Source organism: Pseudophryne corroboree, chromosome 3 (genome assembly GCF_028390025.1).
Source record: "Pseudophryne corroboree isolate aPseCor3 chromosome 3, aPseCor3.hap2, whole genome shotgun sequence".
NCBI classification, from domain to species: domain Eukaryota; kingdom Metazoa; phylum Chordata; class Amphibia; order Anura; family Myobatrachidae; genus Pseudophryne; species Pseudophryne corroboree.
This window is the reverse complement of record NC_086446.1, coordinates 474,060,958-474,087,577: the sequence shown is the minus strand read 5'-3', so window position 1 is coordinate 474,087,577 and position 26,620 is coordinate 474,060,958. Positions and strand designations below refer to the sequence as shown.

At 43.0% G+C, this 26,620-nt stretch overlaps 1 protein-coding gene across 7 annotated transcripts in view; it reads left to right on the top strand.

The window, feature by feature from the left end:
• Positions 1-24,385, top strand: part of POLG2 (DNA polymerase gamma 2, accessory subunit) — a 59,219-nt gene extending 34,834 nt beyond the window's left edge. Inside the window, exons 2-9 of one of the 7 annotated variants that reach the window (XM_063960799.1) lie at positions 119-686; positions 1,774-1,900; positions 9,324-9,379; positions 12,035-12,193; positions 13,075-13,215; positions 22,707-22,787; positions 23,799-23,899; positions 24,205-24,385. In XM_063960799.1, the coding sequence (XP_063816869.1) occupies positions 186-686; positions 1,774-1,900; positions 9,324-9,379; positions 12,035-12,193; positions 13,075-13,215; positions 22,707-22,787; positions 23,799-23,899; positions 24,205-24,370 (1,332 nt within the window). In that variant the 5' untranslated portion in view covers positions 119-185 and the 3' untranslated portion in view covers positions 24,371-24,385. Of the gene's footprint in view, positions 1-118; positions 687-737; positions 845-1,773; positions 1,901-9,323; positions 9,430-12,034; positions 12,194-13,074; positions 13,216-22,706; positions 22,788-23,798; positions 23,900-24,204 lie in introns of those variants that run through there. The other 6 variants (XM_063960800.1, XM_063960797.1, XM_063960803.1 and 3 more) reach the window with 6 other exon arrangements.
• The last annotated feature ends 2,235 nt before the right edge of the window (positions 24,386-26,620 follow it).

The window sequence follows — 26,620 nt, the reverse complement described above, 5'->3', positions numbered from 1 at the left end:
TGAACATGAATATTCTTCCCAACAAACAAGTAAAATATATTAATGTACATTTATACTTTATATTATTATGGTGTTTTGTTTCTTTACAGTCGTTTTTTTTTTTTTATTTCTGGTACAGGGATTTTCCTTCTGCACCCAATGCGGCTATTTACAGAGACAGTCAATCTATATGACTTGGATTTCTGATGTTGTCTTATGTGATCCGAGTGACTGGGACAAGGGAGAGGTGGACGGCATTAGAGATATGTAAACGTTTGCTATGCCCTAGGATTAGATGGTATACAGCTGGGTCTACAGATCGGTTACAAGATGTTCTGTTTGACTTATGTCAGCGCAGACACTTTATATTGGGGGACAAATTGACTGCAACCTCCCTTCTAAGAGGATTTCACAGCCTGGGGCCTTTGGGAATCGAGCTGAAAAAGAACCTGATAAACGAGTGGTGGAGCATGGTACTGCTGAAGAGAGAACAGGTTCTGGCTATTGACACCTTGAATCATTTATCAGGAGAATCTGCTTCATCAACAAAACCATTACTAAGGATATGTCCAGAATCTTGGCTAGAACTACTTCAAAAGAGAGACTTAACCAAAGACCAGCTGGTTGCATTGTTAAAGGAACATGTGGGAGAGCTGGGAGCCCTTCGGCAAGATCTTTTGTATGGTAATGAGTGCAGAGGTCCTACGGTAACTGCTTTATCATACAACAAATAAGTTGTATGCTTAAGTTTTAAAAAAGATGGGAAAAATACAGAGAGTTGACATAAGCGCCTTAAATGAAGTCTTGTGGATCATCTCACAAGTTTTCTAACTCTCCTGATGGCATCCCCAAGACACCATTTAAGGTAATGACAAGGTCACATCCCACCTGACTCTTACGGGCATAAATGGTAGCATAGAGTGGCAGGTGTTTCAAGGGAATACCGACTCTTTAACACATAATGCAGTTTTGGACTATTATGAGCAAAACCTGATCCCAAAAGATTCTTGTATATGACTATTATTATTACCAATTATTTATATAGCACACATTCCACAGCTCTTTACGGATAATATTTGGCCATTCACATCAGTCCCTGCCCCAGTGGAGCTTACAGTCTATATTCCTTACCACATGCACACACACATTCACACTAGGGTTACATTTTTGTGGGATACAGTTAACCTACCAGTATATTTTAGGATTGTGGGAGGAAATCTGAGTACCCGGAGGAAATCCACATAAGTACGGGGAGAACATACAAACTCCACACAGGGCCATGGTGGGAAACGAACCCATGACCTCAGTGCTGTGAGGCAGTAGTGATAACCATTACGCCATCCGTACTGCCCAGTGCTGTTTTGTTCGTTCTCGTTGTTGGCGTGTTGTGTGCTCAATACCCTGCCTGCCTGCATAACAGTTGCTCACCAGGAGTTACCTTGCTACAGTGTTCTCTCTTCTGCAGTTAGGATGTGTATTTACTGCACACTGCCAGAAGCAGCGAACTGAATAGGAATAGGCAAGGCTCTGAGGGAAGGCTCTGAGGGATCCACAAGATGGTATAAACTTCAAACAATGTGGGTTCACATTTTTCTTAATATGGTGGGTGAAATTATCCTGTAATAACATTATAAATGCTCAGGTTACAACTGAAAATTTAGTGCAACAGATTTTGGATGCTTTTCTAACCTCATTAAATCTCTACTTTCCTCTCCGTTATGGTGAGCCATTATAAGTGGAGAGAAGTGACGCAGCAGTGTAATCATTCCATATTCTTTATGGTCTGTGTTTTAGGTGGTTTGCTGCATTACGTCTCCTGTCTGGAACTGGTTAATAGGAAACTACCATTTGGAATTGCAGAAGTTGGCAAGTGTTTTCATTGTTTCTCAGAAGACGAACATAATGACTTACCTCTCATTCGGTTTGTAAAACACTGCTTGAGGCATATACAAAGTGACAGGTTAATGCTATATAGCCTGTATGTCTCCTGGGTGTCAGCCTGGTAGTCCACAATGGGAGTTCATGCAGCCATATAATAACTGGAGGGGTTATAATGTTCCAACTTAGAATGGCTTGTTACAATTTTATTAGCCAGTCCGCACAGAGAGTAATTGACTATATCTAACAAACGAAAAGTGCTGTCACACTACTCAAATGAAAGGGCACTATGTATGTTCCAAATACATGCATGGGTGCTGCATATTATCAGAAGTAGTCGGTGATTGCGGTGGGGAGGTTAGGGTCTTATACTGTGTAGATAAAATAAATATATATATATATATATATATATATATATATATATGTATATATTCCAAACAATGGAGGCACTCAGACGAAAATAATGGACAACACCTTTGCCGGTACGCCAACGTTTCGGGGATCTCTCCCCTTTATCAAGACACAGCCAGCCATTACAAACATTGCAGTATAAATACACAAACATATGCTTACCCAACACCAATCAGAATAGCAAGCCCGCTTTCCCGCCACCACCAAGCCACACAGGTGAAACTCCTGTCTCCGTGGTCCGCGTAGAGGGGCGGGAGCGGCTATCTCCAGCTGAGCTCTGGTTGCCTAGCAACTACCAAAGCCGGATGCCCTGGCCAATCACTGCTACATCCGGTCCGTGACGCCGCGAGTGATTCACGCACCACGTGATCACGATCCGGAGGAGTGACATCGGGCGGGTCTATCATAGCGTGGGGTTGCCAGGCAACCGCTCCAAGCCGAGAATGCACACAAATAGAGTATATATGCACCCAAAAAAAGACATAAAAAGATAAAACACCAAAATTCCATAAACATCAAATGTACTACCTATACATAATGTTAATAAAGAAGCATCCCAATAGTCAATGAACGCACTGCATATCCACAGACATACGTTAAAGTGGACAAATCTATGTTACTATGTGGAACCTCCGCCCAGGACTACCTCAGAAGCTAAGTTAATAAACAGCTACTGAATCCTACAGAATGGAGACGACTAAACACTAAACAGTAATAATATTTCATAACAAACCACTGTTAGCTCGTATCAGTATCATGCAAAAAACCAATATTGCATTATAAAAAACAATTGAAGCTTAATGCCTCATTGAGGCCAAGTGGATACACCGTCTGTAGTTTGTGTATCCACCATGCCTCTTTCTGTAACAGAATCTTACCCCTGTCACCGCCCCTTGTTCTCTCCTGAACATGATCAATGATCTTGTAACGGATAGTGGCCAGAGTATGATTGCAATTCCTAAAGTGTCTGGCCACCGGGAGGTCACTTCCTTTCCCCTCTAATGCAGCTCGGTGCAAGGCTATTCGTTCTTTGAACTGCCTTACACTTTTACCGACGTATAAGAGACCGCATGGACACTTAATATAATATACGATGAATTTGCTGGTACAGGTCAAGGCATATTTAATCTTAAACATTTTTCCCGATCTGGGATGGTGGAACACATCACCTGTTTCCAGGCAACTACACGTAGTACATCCTATACACCTGTAGTTGCCTGGTTTACGGGATAAGAAGTGGAGGGGTTTCTCAGGACCTAAATTAGAAATGTCATTATGGACTACCATATCCTTGATGTTACGTCCCCGTCTGTAAGAAGCCATCAATGAGGTATCTTTCAAAGAGGTTAATTCTTTATCTCTCGAAATTACAGGCCAAATACCTTTGGCCCTACTGTACAACTGTTTACTAGCCAAAGTGTAGTCCTGTGTCCACACCATCCGATGCCGGTCATCCACGCGTTGTTTGGACCGCAGGGCCTCTTCACGAGAGATTGCCAGGGTTTTATTCATGGCCTTCTGGAGTGAATCTGCAGAGTATCCTCTAGCTTTGAATTTATCAGCCATGATTTGTACTTGTGTGTGGGCATCAGCTTCATCATTACAGATTTGCCTGATCCTCAAAAATTGGGAGAACGGGAGACTCCATTTGGTTGATTCCGGATGAAAACTATTCGCTCTTAATACCGTATTCCGGTCTGTTGGTTTGTAATAAATACTGGTGTTAATTGTCCCGTCTGCCTCAAGTGAGACGGCAACGTCCAAGTAGTGGATCTGTGTAGAGCTATACTCGAAAGTGAATTTAATCGCTGGATCTTTATTATTAATAATCAACATCATATTCTTGAATTCTTCCTCCGCGCCTGCCCAAATAATGAAGATGTCGTCGATAAATCTGTGGAACAGAACTATTTTTTCTGAAAAGCCCTCATTTTGAAAAAATAGTGCCTTCTCAACTTCGCTCATAAAGACATTCGCGAAACTGGGTGCCACACATGATCCCATGGCACACCCAGTTCGCTGGCGAAAGATTTTGTTATCAAACAGGAAATAGTTCCTCCCCAAGGTGAGGCCCAATAGTGTGATGAAGAGATAAATATTTGGCCCACTGTATTCCTCCTGATTTCTGAGGAATGTTTCCATGGCCTGCAAACCCCTATCGTGGGGGATGCTAGTGTACAAATTGGCCACATCTACTGTGCACAATAGATGATGAGCCGGTAATGGTGAGATGGACCGCAGGATTTGAATAAAGGCAGTAGTGTCCTTGAGGCAGAGTGGTAATTTCTGAATTAACGGCTGTAAATAGAAATCCAAAAACTTGGACAAATTGTAATACAGGGAGTCCCTTGCCGCAATAATGGGGCGTCCCGGAGGATTGGCCGCATCTTTATGTAACTTCGGAATGGTGTAAAATACCGGCAGAATAGGCCACTGTTCACTCACGGCTTCCTTGATTTTAGATGAAATCATTCCATCATCTACTGCCTTCTGTAGAATCTCATTTAGTTCTGTTTGATACTGTATAGTGGGGTCTTTCGAGAGTCTCTCATAGGTAGCTGTGTCATTTAATTGCCGATAAGCCTCGGCCTTATAAACTGACAGATCCTGGACCACTATACCACCACCTTTATCTGCCGGGCGTATTGTAATATCTTTGTAATTGCCCAACTGTTTCAGTGCCAGATATTCATTCTTCGAGAGGTTACGCACTCCGGTACATCTGGTAGGGGTGGTTTCTTCAATATATGTCTCCATGCAACTGGTAAATGATTTAATGCTTTTATTCAAGGAAAGAGGATTAAAATTCGACTTCTTGTGTATGGGAGTCACTTCCACCACGGTGCTGCTATCCGCAAAATGTTCTTTCAACTTAATGCGGCGATTCAGTTTAAATAAATCGACTTTATTCGTAAATACATCAGGTACTTGTGTGGGTACAAAGGTAAGTCCCTTATTTAATACTTGAACCTCTGTAGTGCTTAATTCTCTGGATGAGAGATTAAATACTATGTTTTCTTGGGCACAGATTTTCCTTGCTTCCCTTTTGTTTTGGCCCCCCCCTGCGTGTGCGGGCTCTTTTTTCTGCTCGTTTTTTGAGCGAGTGTTGACTCCTGCAGGCCGTTTTGAAGAGGCGGAAGTTGAAGCACATTCTGTATCACTGGATGATGGTGCCGTACTGGATTGATCCGTTTCCAGTGCAAATTTATTGGGTTTCCTATGACCCCTGGATTTTTTAAAGTGAGCTGGTGCTTTGTTATAGGCCCAGCTATATACTCGATTCGGCGTCACGGACCGGATGTAGCAGTGATTGGTCAGGGCATCCGGCTTTGGTAGTTGCTAGGCAACCAGAGCTCAGCTGGAGATAGCCGCGCCCGCCCCCCTCCCGCCCCTCTACGCGGACCACGGAGACAGGAGTTTCACCTGTGTGGCTTGGTGGTGGCGGGAAAGCGGGCTTGCTATTCTGATTGGTGTTGGGTAAGCATATGTTTGTGTATTTATACTGCAATGTTTGTAATGGCTGGCTGTGTCTTGATAAAGGGGAGAGATCCCCGAAACGTTGGCGTACCGGCAAAGGTGTTGTCCATTATTTTCATCTGAGTGCCTCCATTGTTTGGAATCTACATACTCATCTGAGAGGTTGCGCACCGGACCCTGCTGTTCATAGACAAGCGTGAGTGCCAAGCATACTTTGCTCATATATATATATATATATATATATAGAGAGAGAGAGAGAAGAATAAAAGGGGCGCTCACCCTGCTTCCCATGCACTTAAAAGGAATTTTAATCCAGAACTCAAAACATGTCACATGAAGGTCTCATACGTTTTCGATCCAGGCGGATCTTCATCAGGAGTAACGAATGTGCAACAGCAAGATATTAAAGTGCATCCATCGCCAGTCTCCAGCAGCAATATATATATATATATATATAAATATGCCAGTGACGTGAGTTGAGGCAGAGCCTTTCCTGTCATACTAACATGAGAACCAAAGGTTTGACTAGGTTTGAGTATATGAAAAATACAAAGACTATATTAGAAATATCTTCTTTTTGTTATTCTAATCATTTTTATAGTCAAAACTGTGGGTTAAAAAGTCTATGGCAGAGCTTACCTTTTCAGCACATCTCTGATCAAAACTCACCATTTTTCCTGCAGTATATACTGCTGCACCTGTGTATAATGCCCACATGAATCCTTGGCCTCATATATTATGTATAAATCTTGCTCTGGTACTAGCCAGTGCCTCCCCAGCCATTAACCTCACCGTACGTCCCTCAAATATACAGATGTAGCCATGCTCCTCTTACTGCGATGCGATTAGAAATTAATGGAGTGATCTCCCTGCGTATGTGATTATAAGTGTAGATGTGAGTGCGGAATGCTCTTTGGACATTATACTGTGTGTTCTGACTTACCATTGTCAAGACCGTCACAGTACAGGCAACAGGAGACAAAGTTTACATGTAGCAGGCTGAAGACACCAAGTGTATAAATATATAATTTGTATGGTGTATATATATATATATATATATATATAATATACACAGATATGTCTTCCTATATCTTTGCTACAGTAATGCCAACCAGCCCCTGGTTGAGTGAGAACCTTCTAGAGTCTTCTTTTCTGTCAAAAGTGTGTCTTAGTCACAACTCAATGTGACTGGGAACCACGAGGAGCCTGTGCTGATTGATTTGATATATGACACTTGTATATTTACGTGCAAAGGAATCTCTGAATTTGTATACAAAATGCTACAATTTAGCAGCCGAGTGGCGGAAGTACCGGAGACAATGGAGTCGGTTGCCGCCGGGCTCTTGCTCTGAAGAGGGCACCTTCTCCATTGCCTCTGGTCACTTCAACCACTGTGTGTGCACCAGAGAGCAAATAAGCAGCAGCTCTCAGTCCGCGTAAGGGGAGGCGGAGTTTGCCGGCATTTTTAAGCAGAGCGCCCATCCCCTTACAGCCTGGCTCCCACATGCAGAGCCAACCAACTCCTCCTTTCCCCTCTTCTGTATCTGAGCTGAGCTCGGGGAGCAGCAGTGCCATGGTCCTGTGCTGCTGTATCCTTTAGCACAGTGACACAGCCGGGAGCAATGGGAGCAGTGGCTGGCGGCGGATGTGGAAATCAGTGTCCAGCGCTCTCAACACTGGGAGAGGAGCTGCAGCCCGCGGCCATGGGACGCCTCAATGCTGTTTGCCCGTATGTAAGAGGGAATGAGGCGGTATGTGTAGGTCTCCAGGGACGTCTAAGCTGAAAAAGCGCTAAATAAATAAAATGATTGTGTGTGTGTGTGTGTGTGTGTGTGTGTGTGTGTGTATATGTGGCTGTGAATGTGTATTTTAGTTACATAGTTTGTGAGGTTGAAAAAAGACAATTCGTCCGTCGAGTTCAACCTATTTGAGTTCTTCTTCTCTGTATTATTTGTTGGTTTGTGTATATGTGTCTCTGAGTGTGCATATGTGGCTGTGAGTGTGTATGGGTCATTAGGTCGACCACACTTAGGTTGACAGTCATTAAGTCGACCACTATTGGTCGACATGCATTAGGTCGACATGAACAAGGTCGACATGATTTTTTCAACCTTTTTTTGGTGTTGTTTTCTTCGTAAAGTGACGGGGAACCACAATTAGTGCACCGTGTCCCCTCGCATGGCTCGCTTCGCTCGCCATGCTTCGGGCAAGGTGCCTCGCTGCACTCGGCACAGGTTACTATTCCCAGTCGTAGTCCACGTGGATCGTAAAGTATGAAAAGTAAAATAAAAATAAAAAAGTGACAAACTCATGTCGACCTTTTTCCATGTCGACCTTGTTCATGTCAACATAATGACCATATCGACCTAGTGACCATGTCAACCTAATGCATGTCAACCAATAGTGGTCGACCTAATGACCGTATCCCGTGTGTATATGTGGCTGTGAGTGTGTATATGTGGTTCTGTGTATGTGTATACGTGGTTATGTGTGTGTGCATATGTGGCTGTGGGTGTGTGCATATGTGGTTGTGTTTATGTTGCTGTTTGTGTGTATATGTGGTTATGTGTGTGCTTATGTGGCTATGGGTGTGTATTTGTTAGTTGTAAGTATATGTAGGTGCATATGTGGCTGTGAGTGTGTATGTGATTATGTGTGCGTGCGCATATGTGGTTGTGTGTATATGTGTGTGTGCACATGTCGCTGTGAGTGTGTGTATGTATCTGTGTGTGTATGTATAGTGTGTGTATATGTGGTTGTAAGTGTGTTTATGTGTGGCATATGTGGCTGGTAGTGTGTTTGTGTGTGTATATGTGTTTGTGTGTATATGTGGCTGTGAGTGTGCATATGTGGTTATATGTGGCTGTGAGTGTATTTTTGTGCATGTGTGAGTATATGTGGTTGTGTGTATACAGTATGTGAGTGTGTATATGTGGCTGTGTGTGTGCATATGTGGCTGTGAGTATGCATATGTGGTTGTGTGTGTGTATATGTGGCTGTGTGTGTGCATATATGTTATTGTGTGTGCATATGTGGATGTGTGTGTTGGTGGTGAAAGTGAGGAGGTGGGGGGGCACCATTAGTCTGTTTCACCTCCGGGTGTCTGGCATGAACTTGCGCCCCTGTAGCAGCCGCAGCTTTTTTCCAATACAAGTTCTTTTCTGCCCCGTATACAGATTCGTTACACACAATATACACCTGTCATATAGAAAATTATTTAGCACAGTCTCAGCGTGCGTCCTAGTTTTTTTTCAGCAAAAAAACATGCCCACCGTTAGCAGAGTTGCACGGGACCTTGTGGCTCACTCACACCAGGCATCTCGTGCTGCGTGGCGTATTGAGGCTAGATGTATCTGTATTTATGAAACATTTTATTATTTATATGTAAATCAGAGATGTTATCATCATTTTTAACTTGTTTAATACATGTGTCAAGTTTCAGAACTAAAATTGTGGTTAAAAGAGTAGACTATAACTTCGGGTGGCAGACATCTGTAATGTGAAAATTACTATATTGTGTAGCTTTTTATATGTAATTTCTCCACTTTTCATCTCAAAAGCATGATGTCTTATTATAGGATTGGTGAGAGAACGGTGGCTTCACTCACTTGGTTCAGTTCTGCAAAAACATCAGGTCAGTGGCGGGACTACTGGCTGCGTCACCGTCTGCTCTGGTGGCAAAGGGTGAGCACATTATTGATCTAGAACCTCTACCTAAGAATTTGAAGTGCAGTATCAGTTAAGAGGTAAATTGGAAAAGAAGGAATGACATCCTCCACCATTTACAAATACATCTTTTCCCCATCTTTTTAATGAACAACTATGCAAATGCGCACAGGCTTCATAACTTTGTGTAAAAGTTGCCTCCATTTAGCAATACGTAGACAGTGAAATATTTGGCTCTAAATATTTTTTCTTTTTATCAACTTATCTTCAAGAAAATAATGTGTAAAAGTAAGCATAAAACACCCTTCTACACCTTGAGACAGCAGTCCATTACCTGGACAGTCAGCCAATCAAAGTAGGATAACCAGCCGTGCTGTAGGCGTATGTCATGGTGATGCATTTTCCTCTCATTGTGGGAATAGTAATGTGATCAAACTTCACACCTTTCCAATGTATGATCCCTTTGTTTTGTTTTGTTTTGTTTTGTTTTGTTTTTTTATGTTCATGTTTGACACCAGTGCAGGAGTTTTTCCTTGAGGATTAAATTCATCTTTTAGTAATGACTTATGGGCCCTACACACTGGCCGACCCGCCGCCGAGCTGCCCTACGGCGGATACGGCCGACGAGCGACCCGGCGGCGGGGGGGGCAGTGACGGGGGGAGTGAAGTTTCTTCACTCCCCCCGTCTCCCGGCTGCATTGAAGTTCAGGCAAATATGGACGAGATCGTCCATATTGGCCTGCATGTACATCCAACGGGGGACCAGCGATGAACGAGCGCGGGGCCGCGCATCGTTCATCGCTGGAGCCTCCACACTGAAAGATATGAACGAGTTCTCGTTCATTTATGAACGATATCGTTCATATCTTTCTAACAAATCGGCCAGTGTGTAGGGCCTATTAGGTGGTAGCCAGCTTTTTCAGACTTGACTACCTCCACAAACGTTGCCTGAAGGTTTGTGGGAACAGGCTACATAATGAACATGTTAGAACTCAGAGGGGTACTCAAACAATCTAGTCAGCAGACTAGAGTTTTTGAGAGGAAGGGTCATCAAAATATGGTTAGACAATGCTCAGGCTGCGGTGCCATGGGCGGGTATCCGGATGATTGGTCAACACCAAATGGTCGACAGGTTCAAATGGCAGACATGACAGTGGTCAACACATGAAAAGTTCGACATGAGTTTTAGATTTGTTTTTTTCGTTCTTCACGTGGCCTATGACTGAGAATAGTAACCTGTGCCGAGCAAAGTGAGGCATCTCCCCCGAAGCATAGGGAGGGAATACGGTGCACTAATTGGGGGTCCACATGCTGGAAGGACATTTTGAAACAAAAAAACCCTTAAAAACTCATGTTGAGCTTTTGATATGTCGGCCTTTTGACCATGCCGACTTTGTGCATGTCGACCTAGACATTGTTGATCACCTGACTGTCGACCCATTGATCCATAACCCATGAGCAATACTTTCCACCCACCAGTTTTCATTCTGAGGATAGAAAACTGGGACTCAGATTTCTTAAGCAAACAGAGTTTTCATCCTAAGGGGTTCTCTTAGTCTGGATGTCTTCCAGCAGATTGTGCACCAGTGAAGGCAACCAGATTAACAATAAGAATTTTGGTTGGACCACAAGGTGGAGCTCCAGGACAAGGCATCTGCAGGCATTTCTGGTAGACTGTATGTCTGTTCCTATTACATAATAATAATAATAATAATAATAATAATAATAATAATTAATAATAATAATTAAAAAAGAAAAGAAAAAGGTATTTACTCTGTTTACACTGTGTGAAATAACTCTGCTTCAGTTTTCCTGTATGAGTGCACAAAAACCAACAATAGTTTAGTATGATATAATACAACACTCTTGTGTATATAAAAAAGAAAATAAGAAAGTGTCCAATTTGATAGATGAGTCTCCAGATCCCGCCACCAAAGTGTACATTTCCAGACGTGCCTTACCTAAAAGATAAATAGGTGAATTAAAACCCTTACTTTAGTTTAAATAAAATTGAGCTACTCTGCATATCTTCATTCTTTAGAACAACGCATTTCCATTATTGATATGACCATGGGAGAAGAGAGAAAAAAAAATCTAGTGCAACATCTAGACTGTTTTAATTAATAAAACATACACAATACAAAGAAAGAATGATTGTCTAGATTTAATGCTTCTGTATTCATAGGTGCCAGTTCTGGAACATAAGATGCTGTGCACGGTACTTTTTGAGTGTAGCCTTCCTCAGGGACCGCTGTGGGACTCTGCATCCAGTGTTCTCCAGTTGGATGTCCGAAAAAGGGGATTTTTGTATTCAGTAAATTCTTTACTGTCAGTCCATTGTGGTACTCTAGAAAACCACCCTTGTGCACATTTTTCTTGTTGTGTGACACAAGTACTAAAATCCAATTTAAAAAAAATGTGTCTGGTGTTTAGGACATGTCCGTGTGCATATGCAATGACTTGTAGATTGTCTGCAGCATGTGATCACATTCTACTTCCCAGATAAAAGCTAGCCATTAGACCACAGAGTTTCTAAATGGGCTTAATTTTGTTTGTTATTGGTAGAATTTTGCTGTAATTAAAATCAACTTCCTGCAGTGACTTGTGTCCTGTTACTGTCCAGTTTTCCCAGGTCCCATCCAGATTCAGCAGTGACCATCAGGATAATATGTCTGTCATACATTATCACTTCCCCTGGGGAAAGGAACCAGTCGAGAGCCTCTGCTGTATGGATGAGGCTTCCCTTACCCAGATGCATTGTGGTGGCAGTGCTAAACTCCACGTATGTTTTATATATTTTTTTTTTCTAGAATTTCTATTTATTATAATTTATTATGCACTAAATTGGCATAAAGTGTCGAATGCAGACATGCAGTTAATTGATTTCCACAGGTGTGCTAAAAACCAGAACGACTGCCTATTGGCACGATGGTCAGGAAAATTCCCTCTGTCACGGACCAAGCGAGATTGGCCATACACACTGCAAGTCTATGAATGACTAAACGATATCTCGTTCCGTCCTTCATTTAACTGCACAATATCTTCTAATTGGACATGCAGCACGGCTAACCAGAAGATAACGTATTCGACCCGTAAGGGAGCACATAATTGACCGTACACGCTATACGATCCGCACAATATGTCGTACCGATTTGTTCGGAAACTACATATTGTGCCGATATTGTGCAAGTGTGTAAGAGCCTAAAAGACAGACCTAAGAGACAGGCCTCAATTTCTGGAGCTGTCGATGCAGTATAGCACAGTGGAGTTTTAATAACATTTGGACGCTGATGCTTCATCTGATAGAAGAGGTTACTTTAGAAAGTGTAGCACCTATGTGAAAGTCCAAGGTAACAGGTTCGGGCCTGAGGTGTGAGCCAGTTGATTTAAAGCACTGCAATGATGGGGGAGAGTGCCTTGGAATAGCCGCATGAAATATGGTACCTTTGGGTCACTGATGTTTTGCCAGAATATACTGTTCACTTAGCATTATACCAGGATCTATGAGTTATCACCTGTTGGTCATCACACTCAGACAGGTTTTAGCCTTTATGAAATCTACAGTGGTTCGTATTTGTTCACGTGTTCTTTTTAAACTTCTCTACAAGGATCAAGGGCGTCATTTTTCTGACTGTATTTACTTTGCAATATCTTTCACCACAGGGTCGGGATGGCAGAAAGTCAGTTATACCACATGTTGTGTGGGTGAGTGGTGATCTGGACCGTGGTTTGCTGGCATACCTATCTGACGCATTGCAGCTGACAGAAAACCAGTTATCACGAGGCAAAGACCAGCAGCGGATGGTGGGTTCATAAATATCCTGATTAAGAGGAACATGCATAATAAATAGATTTCTCATACGTCCTAGAGGATGCTGGGGTCACATCAAGAACCATGGGGTATAGATGGGATCCGCAGGTGACATGGGCACTTTAAGACTTTCAAAGGGGTGTGAACTGGCTCCTCCCTCTATGCCCCTCCTCCAGACACCAGTTTAGAATTGTGCCCAGGGAGACTGGATGCACTCTGAGGAGCTCTACTGAGTTTCTCTGAAAAGACTTATGTTAGGTTTTTTTATTTTCAGGGAGAACTGCTGGCAATAGTCTCCCTGCTTCGTGGGACTTAGGGGAGAGAAGTTAGGCCTACTTCTAGTGAGTTTAAAGGCTCTGCTTCTTGGCTACAGGACACCATTAGCTCCTGAGGGTCTGATCCCTAGGTACGCCTAGATGCTCGTTCCCAGAGCCGGCCTTCACCCCCCTTGCAGAGCCAGAACTCAGAAGACAGGTGAGTAGAAGAAGCAAAGAAGACTTCAGTGACGGCTTCTGAGGTACCGCACAGCGATCGCGCTGAGTGCCATGTTCCCACACACAGCGGCACTACAGGGTGCAGGGAAAGGGGGGGGGGGGGGGCAGGGCAGCATATAAACCTCTATATGACACTGGCAACAAGGGACATAGTGCCAGGGCACTGTCTTAACCCCCGCCAGTATAAAAGTTTTGGGGAAAAAAGCGGGACTGAAGCGTACCATTACGGGGGCGGAGCTTAGCCCTCACAGCTCACACAGCCCAGCGCCATTTTCTCTACACAGGCTGCAGAGATGTTGGTCCTTCCTCTCACTGCTGCATAAGTATCAGGGTGAAAAAACGGGGGGGGGGGGGGGGGGGGTGCAATATATGTTGATTATAAAAGCGCTGCAGGTCTGGGGCATTATTTAGTGTTTTCAGTACCGTTGGTGAAGCGCTGGGTTGTGAGCTGGCAAACTCCCTCTGTGTCTCTCTGACAGAATTAGGTGGGTCTGTCCCCTATATGCCCAGTGTGTCTGTGAGTGGTGAATACACGTGTGTCGGCATGTCTGAGGCGGAGTGCTCTTCCCAGGAGGAGGCTGTACTAGGGATACAAACGGCTGTGGGAGTGAACCTGTCGGCACCGCCGACTCCTGATTGGGTAAATGTGTTGAATTCTTTGAATGCTAATCTTATTAATAAGAGATTGGATAAATCGGAGTCTCAGAACCAGGCATGGAAGAAATCTGTGGAGGATGTATTGTTACAAGTCCAGACCCCCTCGGGGTCACAAAAAAGATCATTTGCCCAGTTGGCAGACACGGATACCGACACGGACTCTGACTCCAGTGTCGACTATAGTGATACCAGATTAGATCCGAAATTAGCAAAGAGCATTCGGTACATGATTGTGGCGATAAAAGACGTATTACATATCTCGGAGGACCCTCTTGTTCCTGACAAAAGGGTCTGTATGTATAAGGGGAAGAAGCCTGAGGTAACGTTTCCTCCCTCTCATGAACTGAACACCCTATTTGAAAAGGTTTGGGAAAATCCTGACAAAAGTTTCAGATTCCCAGAAGGATTCCGGTGGCGTATCCGTTTCCCTCTGGGGATAAGTGGGAGTCACCACCCATTGTAGACAAGGCTCTATCACAGCTGTCCAAAAAGGTGGCTCTTCCGTCCCCTGACACGCAGCCCTTAAGGATCCTGCGGATCGTAGGCAGGAAACTACATTGAAATCCATTTATGTCACCACAGGTACGCTGCTCAGGCCAGCCATTGCATCTGCGTGGGTGAGTAGTGCTATCGAAAAATGGGCAGATTACTTGTCATCTGATATAGATACCCTGGATAGGGATAGCGTTCTCTTGACACTAGGTCATATCACGGACGCTGCAGCATACCTAAAGGAAGCTGCAAGGGATATTGGCCTTTTGGGTGCAAAGGCCAATGCCATGGCAGTCTCAGCTAGACGAGCATTGTGGATTCATCAATGGAATGCTGATGCCGACTCTAAGAAAAATATGGAGTCTCTGCAGTATAAAGGTGGTGTCTTGTTTGGTGACGGCCTCGCCGATTTGGTATCTACGCTATCGCGGGTAAGTCATCCTTTTTACCTTATGTTCCTGCACAACAAAAGAAAACACACCACTATCAGATGCAGTCCTTTTGGCCCAATAAATACAAGAAAGGCCGAGGTTCTTCCTTCCTTGCTACTAGAGGAAGGCGGAAAGGAAAAAAGTCACCAGCAGTGGCAGGTTCCCAGGAGCAGAAGTTCTCCCCGGCTTCTGCCAAATCCACCGCATGACGCCGGGACTCCTCTGCTGGAGTCCGCACCGGTGGGGGCGCGTCTCAAACTCTTAAGTCAGTTCTGGGTTCGTTCGGCCCTGGACCCATGGGTTTTGGAAATAGTATCCCAGGGGTACAAACTAGAGTTTCAAGACGTTCCCCCTCGCCGATTTTTCAAATCGGCCTTACCAGCTTCTCTTCCGGACAGGGAGGTTGTACGCGACGCAATACAAAAGTTGTGTCTAAATCAGGTCATTATCAAGGTTCCCCCGTCACAACAGGGAGAAGGATTGTATTCGAGCCTGTTCGTGGTCCTAAAGCCGGACGGCTCGGTCAGACCAATCCTGAATCTAAAATCCCTCAATTTCTACCTAAGAGAATTCAAATTCAAGATGGCATCTCTCCGGGCGGTGATCTCCACTCTGGAGCAAGGGGATTTTATGGTGTCGGTAGACATAAAGGATGCCTACTTGCACGTTCCCATTTATCCTCCGCATCAGGCTTACCTGAGGTTTGCAGTTCAGGATTGTCATTACCAATTTCAGACGTTGCCGTTTGGTCTGTCCACGGCTCCGATGGTTTTCACCAAGGTAATGGCGGAAATTATGGTTCTCCTGCGCAAGCAGGGGGTCACAATTATCCCGTATTTGGACGATCGCCTGATAAAGGTGAGATCCAGGGACCAGTTACTGCAGAACATTACGCTCTCCCTGACAGTTCTGCAACAACATGGTTGGCTCCTAAACTTGCCGAAATCACAGTTGGTGCCGACGACGCGGCTGTCGTTTTTGGGAATGATTCTGGACACAGAATTACAGAGAGTTTTCTTCCAGTGGAAAAAGCTCTGGAAATTCAGAACCTGGTCAAACAGATTCGGAAACCGACAACGGCCTTCTTCAAGCGGAACATCTTCTGCGCAATCTGCCCGTCCTGATTCAATCGGACAATATAATAGCAGTAGCGTACATAAACTGCCAGGGCAGAACAAAAAGCAGAGCGGCGATGGCAGAGGCCACAAAAGTTCTCCGTTGGGCGGAAAGACATACAAGCGATCTTCATTCCAGGAGTGGACAACTGGGATGCAGACTTCTTCAGCAGACACGATCTCCATCCAGGGGAGTGGGGTCTTCATCAAGAGGTCTTCACAAAAGTGACAAGTCGTTGGGGAATTCCTCAAATAGACATGATGGCGTCTCGCCTCAACAATAAACTGCAGAGATATTGTTCCAGGTCGAGGGACCCTCAAGCAATAGCAGTGGACGCACTAGTAACACCATGGGTGTTTCAGTCGGTGTATGTATTCCCTCCGCTTCCTCTCATTCCAAAAGTGCTAAAGATCATAAGAAGAACAAAGGTTCAGGCGATCCTCATTGTTCCAGATTGGCCAAGGAGGGCTTGGTATCCAGATCTTCAGGAATTACTCATAGGAGATCCCTGGCTTCTAACCCTACGAGAGGATCTGTTACAGCAGGGGCCGTGCGTGTATCAAGACTTACCGTGGCTACGTTTGACGGCTTGGCGGTTGAGCGCCGGATCCTAGCCTGAAAGGGTATCCCCTGTGAAGTCATTCCCACACTTCTTCAGGCTAGAAAAGGGGTAACGTCTAAACATTACCACCGTATTTGGAGGAAATATGTGTCTTGGTGTGAATCCAAGAAGGCTCCCACGGAAGAGTTTCACTTAGGACGTTTTCTCCATTTTCTACAAGCAGGTGTGGATGCGGGCCTAAAGTTGGGCTCAATTAAAGTACAAATTTCAGCCTTATCGGTTTTCTTTCAAAAACAATTGGCCTCCCTTCCAGAAGTTCAGACTTTCGTGAAAGGCGTGTTGCACATCCAACCTCCCTTTGTGCCCCCAGTGGCTCCATGGGATCTTACCGTGGTATTGCAGTTCCTTCAATCACATTGGTTTGAACCTTTGCAAAAGGTAGAGTTGAAATTCGTCACTTGGAAAGTGGTCATGTTGTTGGCCTTGGCATCCGCGAGGCGGGTGTCTGAATTAGCGGCTTTGTCTCACAAGAGCCCCTATTTGATTTTCCATGAGGATAGAGCGGAGTTAAGGACTCGTCAGCAATTTCTGCCGAAAGTGGTTTCATCATTCCACATGAACCAACCTATTTTGGTGCCAGTGGCTACTGGCGCCTTAGTGGAATTGAATTCTCTTGATGTAGTCAGAGCTTTGGAAATTTATGTCGCCAGAACGGTTCAGATTAGGAAAACGGAGGCTCTGTTTGTCCTGTTTGCTCCCAACAAGATTGGGGCTCCTGCTTCCAAGCAGACTATTGCGCGCTGGATCTGTAATACAATTCAGCATGCCCATTCTACGGCTGGATTACTGTTACCGAATTCGGTGAAGGCCCATTCTACCAGGATAGTGGGTTCGTCCTGGGCGGCTGCCCGGGGGGTCTCGGCATTACAACTTTGCCGAACAGCTACTTGGTCGGGTTCAAATACCTTTGCGAAGTTTTACAAGTTTGATACCCTGGCCGAGGGTCAATCGGTGCTGCAGAGTCGTTCACACTCTCCCGCCCGTTCTAGAGCTTTGGTATAACCCCATGGTACTTGATGTGACACCAGCATTCTCTAGGACGTTTGAGAAAATAGGATTTTAATACCTACCGGTAACTCCTTTTCTCTTAGTCCGTAGAGGATGCTAGGCGCCCGTCCCAGTGCGTACTGTATCTGCAGTTATTAGTTGTGGTTACACACATGTTGTGTTACGTTTATAGTCAGCCTGTTGCTGATGTTGTTCATGCCGTTGACTTGCTTTGTGTTGAATGCCATGTTGTACGGCGTGCTTGAGGTGTGAGCTGGTATGTATCTCACCTTAGTTAAAAATTAAATCCTTTTCTTCGAAATGTCCATCTCCCTGGGCACAGTTCCTATAACTGGAGTCTAGAGGAGGGGCATAGAGGGAGGAGCAAGTTCACACCCCTTTGAAAGTCTTAAAGTGCCCATGTCTCCTGCGGATCCCGTCTTTACCCCCATCGTTCTTGATGTGACCCCAGCATCCTCTACGGACTAAGAGAAAAGGATTTACCGGTAGGTATTAAAATCCTATTATTTATTATTCTTTATAGAATAGGTGATAAGAACTTGTGTAACTTTCTATTAGAGTTAAAAAAAAAAAAACTAAAAAAAACTGACATCATAAATTGCATTAAAAGTGATTGTGTATATAGAAAGGTGAAGTATACTCGCATGTATAGAATGTACAAAGTGCAAAAAGGCTTTCTACAGTACCAAACTGAATAATTCAAATGCAAATCGCAGGTGCATAAAACATGCAGTTCAAAAATAGAAAGTAATAATCTACAAAAGGTTCTTATAAAGCATATAATATGAGATTATTATTAAGGTGAGGATAATATGAGATTAATATTAAGGTGAGGATAATATGAGAGTAGCATAAAATGTTAAAAAATCCGATCAGAAATTATTATTATTTTTTATTATTTTTTATTCCTTTGCTGCTGCTGACATGAGGGATACTCAGCCCCCAAAGAAATCGACAAAAAAAAGGGTAAAAAATTCACACAGTGCACTAGAAAAAAAAACATATATTTCTTTATTTTCAATCACAGATCAACACTCATTTATTACACCTTTTAAAATTATATAGATAAATTCATATCTCGCCTAGAAAGCTGCTATAATGTTACAATATAATGTATTTCTTTATTTAACACAGTGTGATGGAATTCACAGACGCAACCTTATAATAATGTGTCAAAAGTAGCTTTATCACTTTAAGAAAAGATAAAATAAATATTAACACGTTCCTAGCTTCCTAGCTGATTCAATAGAACATAAAAAGCTGTTCAGTACTGAGTATATCCAAATTAGAATTATAAATCCAACATATTTATTGGTAGCATGTAGCTAAAATAATTCCAGCATTGTGTCTTAAAGAAACGGCTTTGCAGCTTATCTGGTAGGCAATCAAGCAGGTGAATTAAAACCACTTAACTGGCATGGTCAGATTTCATGCAACTGCGCCGTCCCACCCTGTCCCCCCGTTTTTGACGAGGAGATCCGTTCTGCAGATGTGTATAATATAATGTTGAAATATTTAAAAAAATACTTTTTCAACTTTATTAAATAAAATAAATTAAAAAAAACAATGTTGTTAACACTTTTGAAGGGAAAAATGTCCGTTAAGTGGTTAATTAACTTTTATATTCCTTCTATTGCAGCTTATACTTTATAGCCACCAATTGCTTTCTTTGCAGGAATAGAAATAAAAAAAGTAACTTTTCACGTCTGGCCAGACCGTGATTGCAAATGTTTTTCAGAGTAATCTCACCACTTTGCTTCATGCAGAGTATCTTGAATGGTCAGGTGTCTCGGACTGCTGGTACTCACTCCATTTTTGCAGTCCTCTCCGGAGGTGACTCGCACCGAGTGAATGGTCAGTTGTCTTGTTTAGCGTGGATCCGGATGTTTAGGCTTAACGCGTTTACCCGCTTACTGTGGATGTCAGCGGCTTCCTCAGAAGATTAGATTAATTGAGCGTGGGCTTATTTCTCTCATATTCATGGTTCAAAATATTGTCTGATAGTGTCTTAGCTGCTGTTTATCCAGCCTATATAAGGTTGTGTTGGGTGTGTTGTACAAACCAACCCTTGATAAAATGTCAGCCTGTACAGTATATGTGGGAGGTTAGTGAATTTTTTTTAACCACTTCATTGCTAAGAATGAGTCTGAAGAGCTTGACTGAAATCTCTCATCTGGCTCCTATATATTTGGTGGCACCCCTGCTTGAAAGAGAGAATACCCCACTTTTAACCTATGTGCCCCTTAAAAGTTACCTTCTGGTCAACAGTGTGATCACCTGACAGTACCCCCTACTGCAGAAAAATAAAGAAATCTAGGGATGGAGTGGGGGGTGGATAGAGATAAAAATATGAATTAATGCCTCATATCTCCATTTTGGAAGATAAGGACAGATTTGGAGTGACAACTGCAACAGTCTTGTTTTATATTCATATAGATGATATATTTTACCATACATTATTTAGGATGAACTGAGTCAGGGATATATTTTATTGCTTCCAGTCTGTGAGTGTAAGAAAGAAAAAGAAAAATAATAGAAAAAAAAATTCTTCAGAGAAGACCCAAGTGAACCAGCTCCTTTGGGCACTAAAATAAGACTGGCTTGGAGGGGGGACATAGTAGGGGAGGAGCTAGTCACATGGTTATAAATTTAAAGTGCCAGCTCCCAATTCTTGACGTGAACTTTTTTATGATATTTAGAATATGTGCTAAAAAGTTATCTATATGTTGGGAAATGTTTGGTGTCAAAGAAAGTACCCCAGACTAGTGTGCCAGGGGGATTGTCTAATCCCTGTGAATTCTGCAGAGATATCAGAAGTCTAGGCTTAGGTCCTAAGAGTCTTAAGGGGCGATTCATATTTTCTGTGTGCCCACTGCTGGGCCGTCTATAAGAAAGCTGATCGGAGCAATTTACTTGTTGCTCCAATCAGACGCCAATTAGTATTTTAATGCGACTGACAGCTTAACCGTCTAAATGTCTTGATTGGGCGTCTAAAGCAGGGACGTGCAGTGAGGTAAATGGCTGAGGAGGAACTGACTAGTACCATAGCCAGATTAACACACAATATATGAGGCAAAGGGTGCATGTCGGCATTGTACACATGTGCAGCAGTATATACTGCCGGAAATGTAGTGCGTTTTTATCAGAGATGCGCGGAAAAGTTAGGCCCTGCCATAGAATTTTTACTACAGAGTTTTGACTATAAAAATAATCAGAATAACATAAAGAAGATAGTTCGAATATATTCTTCTGATTTTTTATATACTTTTTGTAGTCAAAACTCGGGCATAAACATTAGTATGACAGGAAAGTCTCTGCCTCACCTCCCTGCCCGCCATTTGAGCGCCCAAACTACAGACTTTTTCACACATTTTTTTTTTCTCGCACCTCTAGAAGCTGCAAGAAAAAATGTGACTGTCGCGCTAATGGGCATCTGGTTGGAGCAACAATTGAATCGCTCTTATAGACACCATTTCATTTAGATGCCCAGCAAGGCACAGTACATTTGAGTTACCCCCATGGTATGTTGCTGTTTATTGAGGATTTGTTCATTTTTCCCTCTAAGTAGGAGATGTTGGAGCTCTCTGATAGAACTGGCTGAAGGAGTAGATGTGGGGAGGTGTCAGTCAAAATTCCTTTATCAATTATAATTCCCGCTACCTTTATCAGCAGGGTTGTTACAGTTGTCAGCATGTATCTATGTCCACTACTACCTACTGTGACCGCTCTTTCCACTACTATACATGTTGAGTCTCCCTTATCCAAAATGCTTGGGACCAGAAGAATTTTGGATAATCGGATTATTCTGTATTTTGGAATAAATGCATACCATAATCAGATATCATGGCTATAGGCATTACATGGAACGTCTCCACCTGAAATCACACAGCAGGCATTACATAGCATATCTCCACCCAAAATCACACAGCTGGATTACATATAATGAACAGAGAGCTAACAGTTCTAAATGTCATGGCATTGTTCTTCACTTGCTAAAATCAATTAGAAGTACAGGTTGAGTATCCCTTATCCAAAATGCTTGGGACCAGAGGTATTTTGGATATGGGATTTTTCCGTATTTTGGAATAATTGCATACCATAATGAGATATCATGGTGATGGGACCCAAGTCTAAGCACAGAATGCATTTATGTTTCATATACACCTTACACACACAGCCTGAAGGTCATTTTAGCCAATATTTTTAATAACTTTGTGCATTAAACAAAGTGTGTGTACATTCACACAATTCATTTATGTTTCATATACACCTTATAGACACAGCCTCAAGGTCATTTAATACAATATTTTTAATAACTTTGTGTATTATACAAAGTTTGTGTATATTGAGCCATCAGAAAACAAAGGTTTCACTATCACACTCTCGCTCAAAAAATTCCGTATTTCAGAATATTTGGATATGGGATACTCAACCTGTACTGCAATTTCTAGTAGGACAATAAACTCTTCCTTGTTGCTTTTGGGACCTCTGCTTCTGGTCTCAAAGAAAATCATGTGTAATCTAGAATGCCTGTGAGGGATGAATTGAACCAAACCATTTATTTTCAACTATACTCCATATGAGGTTCTAAATGATTTTCACGAGCAGGTTGGTTCCAGGTAAAATATCACTGTTGTTTAATTCTAACTCCTGTTCTGTTTCAGGTGCTGAAGATTCACCCATCTTTAGCCCCCATCAAAGTAGCAGTGGACCTGGGGAAAGGTCCTGCTGTGGATTTACGTCTGGTTTGTATATATAATTATTTGTTGCTGGGTTCACTTTACATAGATTATCAGTGTTTTGGAATCTGCGCCAGTCTGCATGTTAGTTACTTTCACTTACTGTGAAATGCTATGTACGTAGTTAGTGTTCTGCATGGCTAAATTCCATTGCTGTGGCATGTTTTCCGGAAGATAAAGCCTTATTGTGCTCTTGCTGCTAATTGCTAAACTGAAAACCTAAGATAAAAAGAGGAACTTTTTTTATTTTTTCTGAGAAATTTGTTTTAAAAACGAATTAATACTGTCTTGGTTATTTGCTCTGGGTGGCACCTTTTATGAGTTAATTGTGTCATGTTTTGCTTAAGTATCAGATTTGGCGAATTTCATTTTTATTTAGTACATTTGCTTATGGTATTTCAGCTATTTTGAGTGACTAATGTTCATGTTACCACACTAGACAACAAGTTCACACAGCACATTTTCTAGAATTGCTCCTCACAACACTATGTCTAAAGGCCAGTACACACCTAAGATTTTATCCAGACGTGTGCAGAGCGATCTAACACAGACCGCTTAGCACACATCTCTCCCCTCGCTCAGCACAGCGCGATGTGTGCTGAGCGAGGGGGCGGGGGGCGCTCATTTCACCCAGCAGTGAAATGAGCGATGTGGTAGATTGAGCCAATCTAGCACCGGCGATAGCAATGTGTGGGTCTGCGTATCGCTATTGCTGTGGGGCATACACACGGAGAGATCTGTGCTTAATGTCTAAGCAATCTAGTCAGATTACTTAGAATTTAAGCATGGATCTCTCCGTGTGTATGCCCCCTTAGGTTATCCAGTGGCCACTTATCTGTGAGAGCAGCCAGCACCATCTTATTAAAGAAAAAGCGGTCATACTATTTTTAGTGAGTAACTCATTGTTACTATATATTTCCTTCAGATCTTTCTAGAATTTTCAATCATTAGCAGTGTTTGTCTGGAGAATACTTAGGGTGTAGAAGCTGTTGATTAACACAGATCTGTGGCTCCTAGGTATGTCAGGGATTGTCTGATGAGCTGCGAGAGAGCAGGATTTCTGTCTGGCCTGGATATCTGGATACTCTACAGACCCCAATGGAGCAGCTGTTTACAAAGTGAGTGGGGGGCCGATGGTTGAATGGATTATCTGTTTGATATTGCCCATGGTGCAGACTGGCTTGCCCTGGACAGTGTGCGCAGTTCGCAATATCATATACGGAACCTTCAGACATTTTTCTTCAAGGAAGGGTGCACTTGATTTTCATGGTTCTTTCATCCAATGCTTGGTTGGGAATTTACAAACTACCGGTCAAAATTTGTATTCCATTTTTTCCAGTGTATTGAAATTTAAGCAATTTAAGTGTAGTGAAAAAAATTCAATTTCAGAGTTCTAAAAAAAAGTCCTCAATTTTTGTTGCAGATACGATGAGATGGGGGTCATGTTCACAGTGCTGGTGAGTGATATCACGTTGGAGAACGGGCTACTTCAGCTGCGCAGTCGAGACACAACCATTAAAGAGACTATGCATATTTCAAAATTGAGGGATTTCCTGTTACAGTACATAACAGCCACCAAGAAACATTAAACCATCTAGAATTTAGGCTGTGTCTGGTAATTGTTGTCTTCGATGTATCTGGATGTGCATTGCATCTGATTATATATTGACTTTCCCTTATAAATTCTTATTCTTATTATAGCTTTGCAGTTCTATTTACATATAGACTTATATGTAATTCCTAGTAAAGGGACCCTCATCCTGTGCACTGCAAAGAAAGTGAAATTAAGCGTTCTGGGTTTACAATTTGGAAGGTGCAGTGTGGAGAAAGTAGGATACATTCTCTGCCACCTTGGTTGGCTCTGGTATAGTGACTGTTAGATACTTCCACTCGGGAGTGAGCTACAAGGGGAGGTGAGCCATGTTTCTGTACTGGTAAAGTAGGTAAAGGGGGGTACTCACGGAGCGATCACTGCTTAAAATCTAAGCAATCTGATGCTGCTTAAAATCTAAGCAATCTGACTAGATTGCTTAGATTTTAAGCAGCGATCACTGTGTGTACCCCTCACAGCGATAGCGATGCATGCAGGCCAATCTAGCAGGTCGCTCACTTCACCCGCTGGGTGAAACGAGCGCCCCCCCCCCCCCCCCGTCTCCCCCTGCACACTCAGCACACATCGCGCTGTGCTGAGCGAGGGGAGAGATGTGTGCTGAGCGAACCGCTCAGCACACATCTCTCCCCAAATGGGCCCGTGAGTACGGCCCTTTAAGGTATACTAAATGAATAAATCATGGATTGATCAAGTGTTACAAACAGGTCTCATATTCCATAGTGCACAACAAAAGGAGTGGGTTGTGGGGTGAGCAGATGGTGGGGATTGCACAGCCCTTTGGTGGTGGTGGTGGGGGGGGCGGTGATGTTACCAATAGCCAAAAGGACATGGAGGGATGATTTGTGGGTTTCTGCTTGTGTGTAGAAATGCAGAAAACAGTCCATTGGTCCAGCCTACTGAGGGGGAAGTAATGATATTAGAAGAAGAAAAGTGTCATGACAATGAATAAGAGAAATAGAAGGTGAAATGAGTTGGTGCATGATGAACCTATGTGGATTATTTTGGCTAATCATTGAGTGGGCTGGAGCAATGATCCAGGTAGTGTATGCTCCTTTGCTGCCCTCTGCCTAGGCTTATGGGATAGTAAGACTTTGCTGGTCTGGGACACTGACTGTTGGAATCATCGGTATCTGGATAATAGGTCGACATGCATAATGTCGAAATTGAGCAAAGGTCGACATGGCAATGGTTGGCATAGGAAAAGGTCGACATGGGTTATTTACAAACATTTTTTTTTTTTTTCAACTTTTTCATACTTTATCATCCACGTGGACTACAATAGGAATAGTAACCTGTGCCAAGCAGCGCAGTGGTGGTTCCCAGTCATTTTACTGAGAAAACATTATCAATTTTTTTTTTTTTTTTAAACTCATGTTGAACTTTTCCTGTGTCAACCATTTGTCAGTGTTGACATTTTCCCTATGTTGACCTTGTGGCTGTCGACCTTTTGGGGTCGACTTAGACACTGTCACCCTTTTTCAGGTTGACCCATTGATCCATATCCTTGGATTCATTGGGTGCAATAGACTATCACAATTGAGGTCCAGCAACTGAACACAGCTGGTTGTCCGTTTAGAACATTTTGGTGCAGTTATACTCTGCGCTACTGTGCTGCTTGCTACCACTTTCCACATAATTGTATATATATAACAGTGAATTTGAGAACATTGTAAGAGACACATCATTTGTACAGAGCATAATCTTCCACTGTATGTAATTGCATACTCTACAGCCTTCCCTCTTTCTGCTACTTAATTAATGACCAAAAACAAACTATGAGTTGTATATACCAGGGGGCCGCAGCGGTATGCGAAACCCCATCCTGCATATACAGCATACCACCAGACTCTGGAACCAGGAGATGAAACATCAGGACCATAATAAGGTGCCAGAAACCTGCATCAAAAGTGCCACACTTAGGACAAGAAGCCGAACTCACTGTACCTAATTTAGCCATCAGTCCAGTACACCCTGTACAGTGCGTAGAGCTGAACCTTCAAAACCAAGCAGAGGACGTTGCTGCCACTGGACAGCTTGAGGCACTTGCCCACTCTTCATCATCTAACACTCCCAAATCCACCTCCCATTTAGTTCTGAGGATTACTATAACGGACCACTAGCCATTTCCCGCAATAATTAGGAACAAATAGAAATTTGTGACAGGAGAGAGATTTAAGTAGGCCCCACAGAGCAAACTCATTGAAAGACACCTTTCCACTCACTGTGC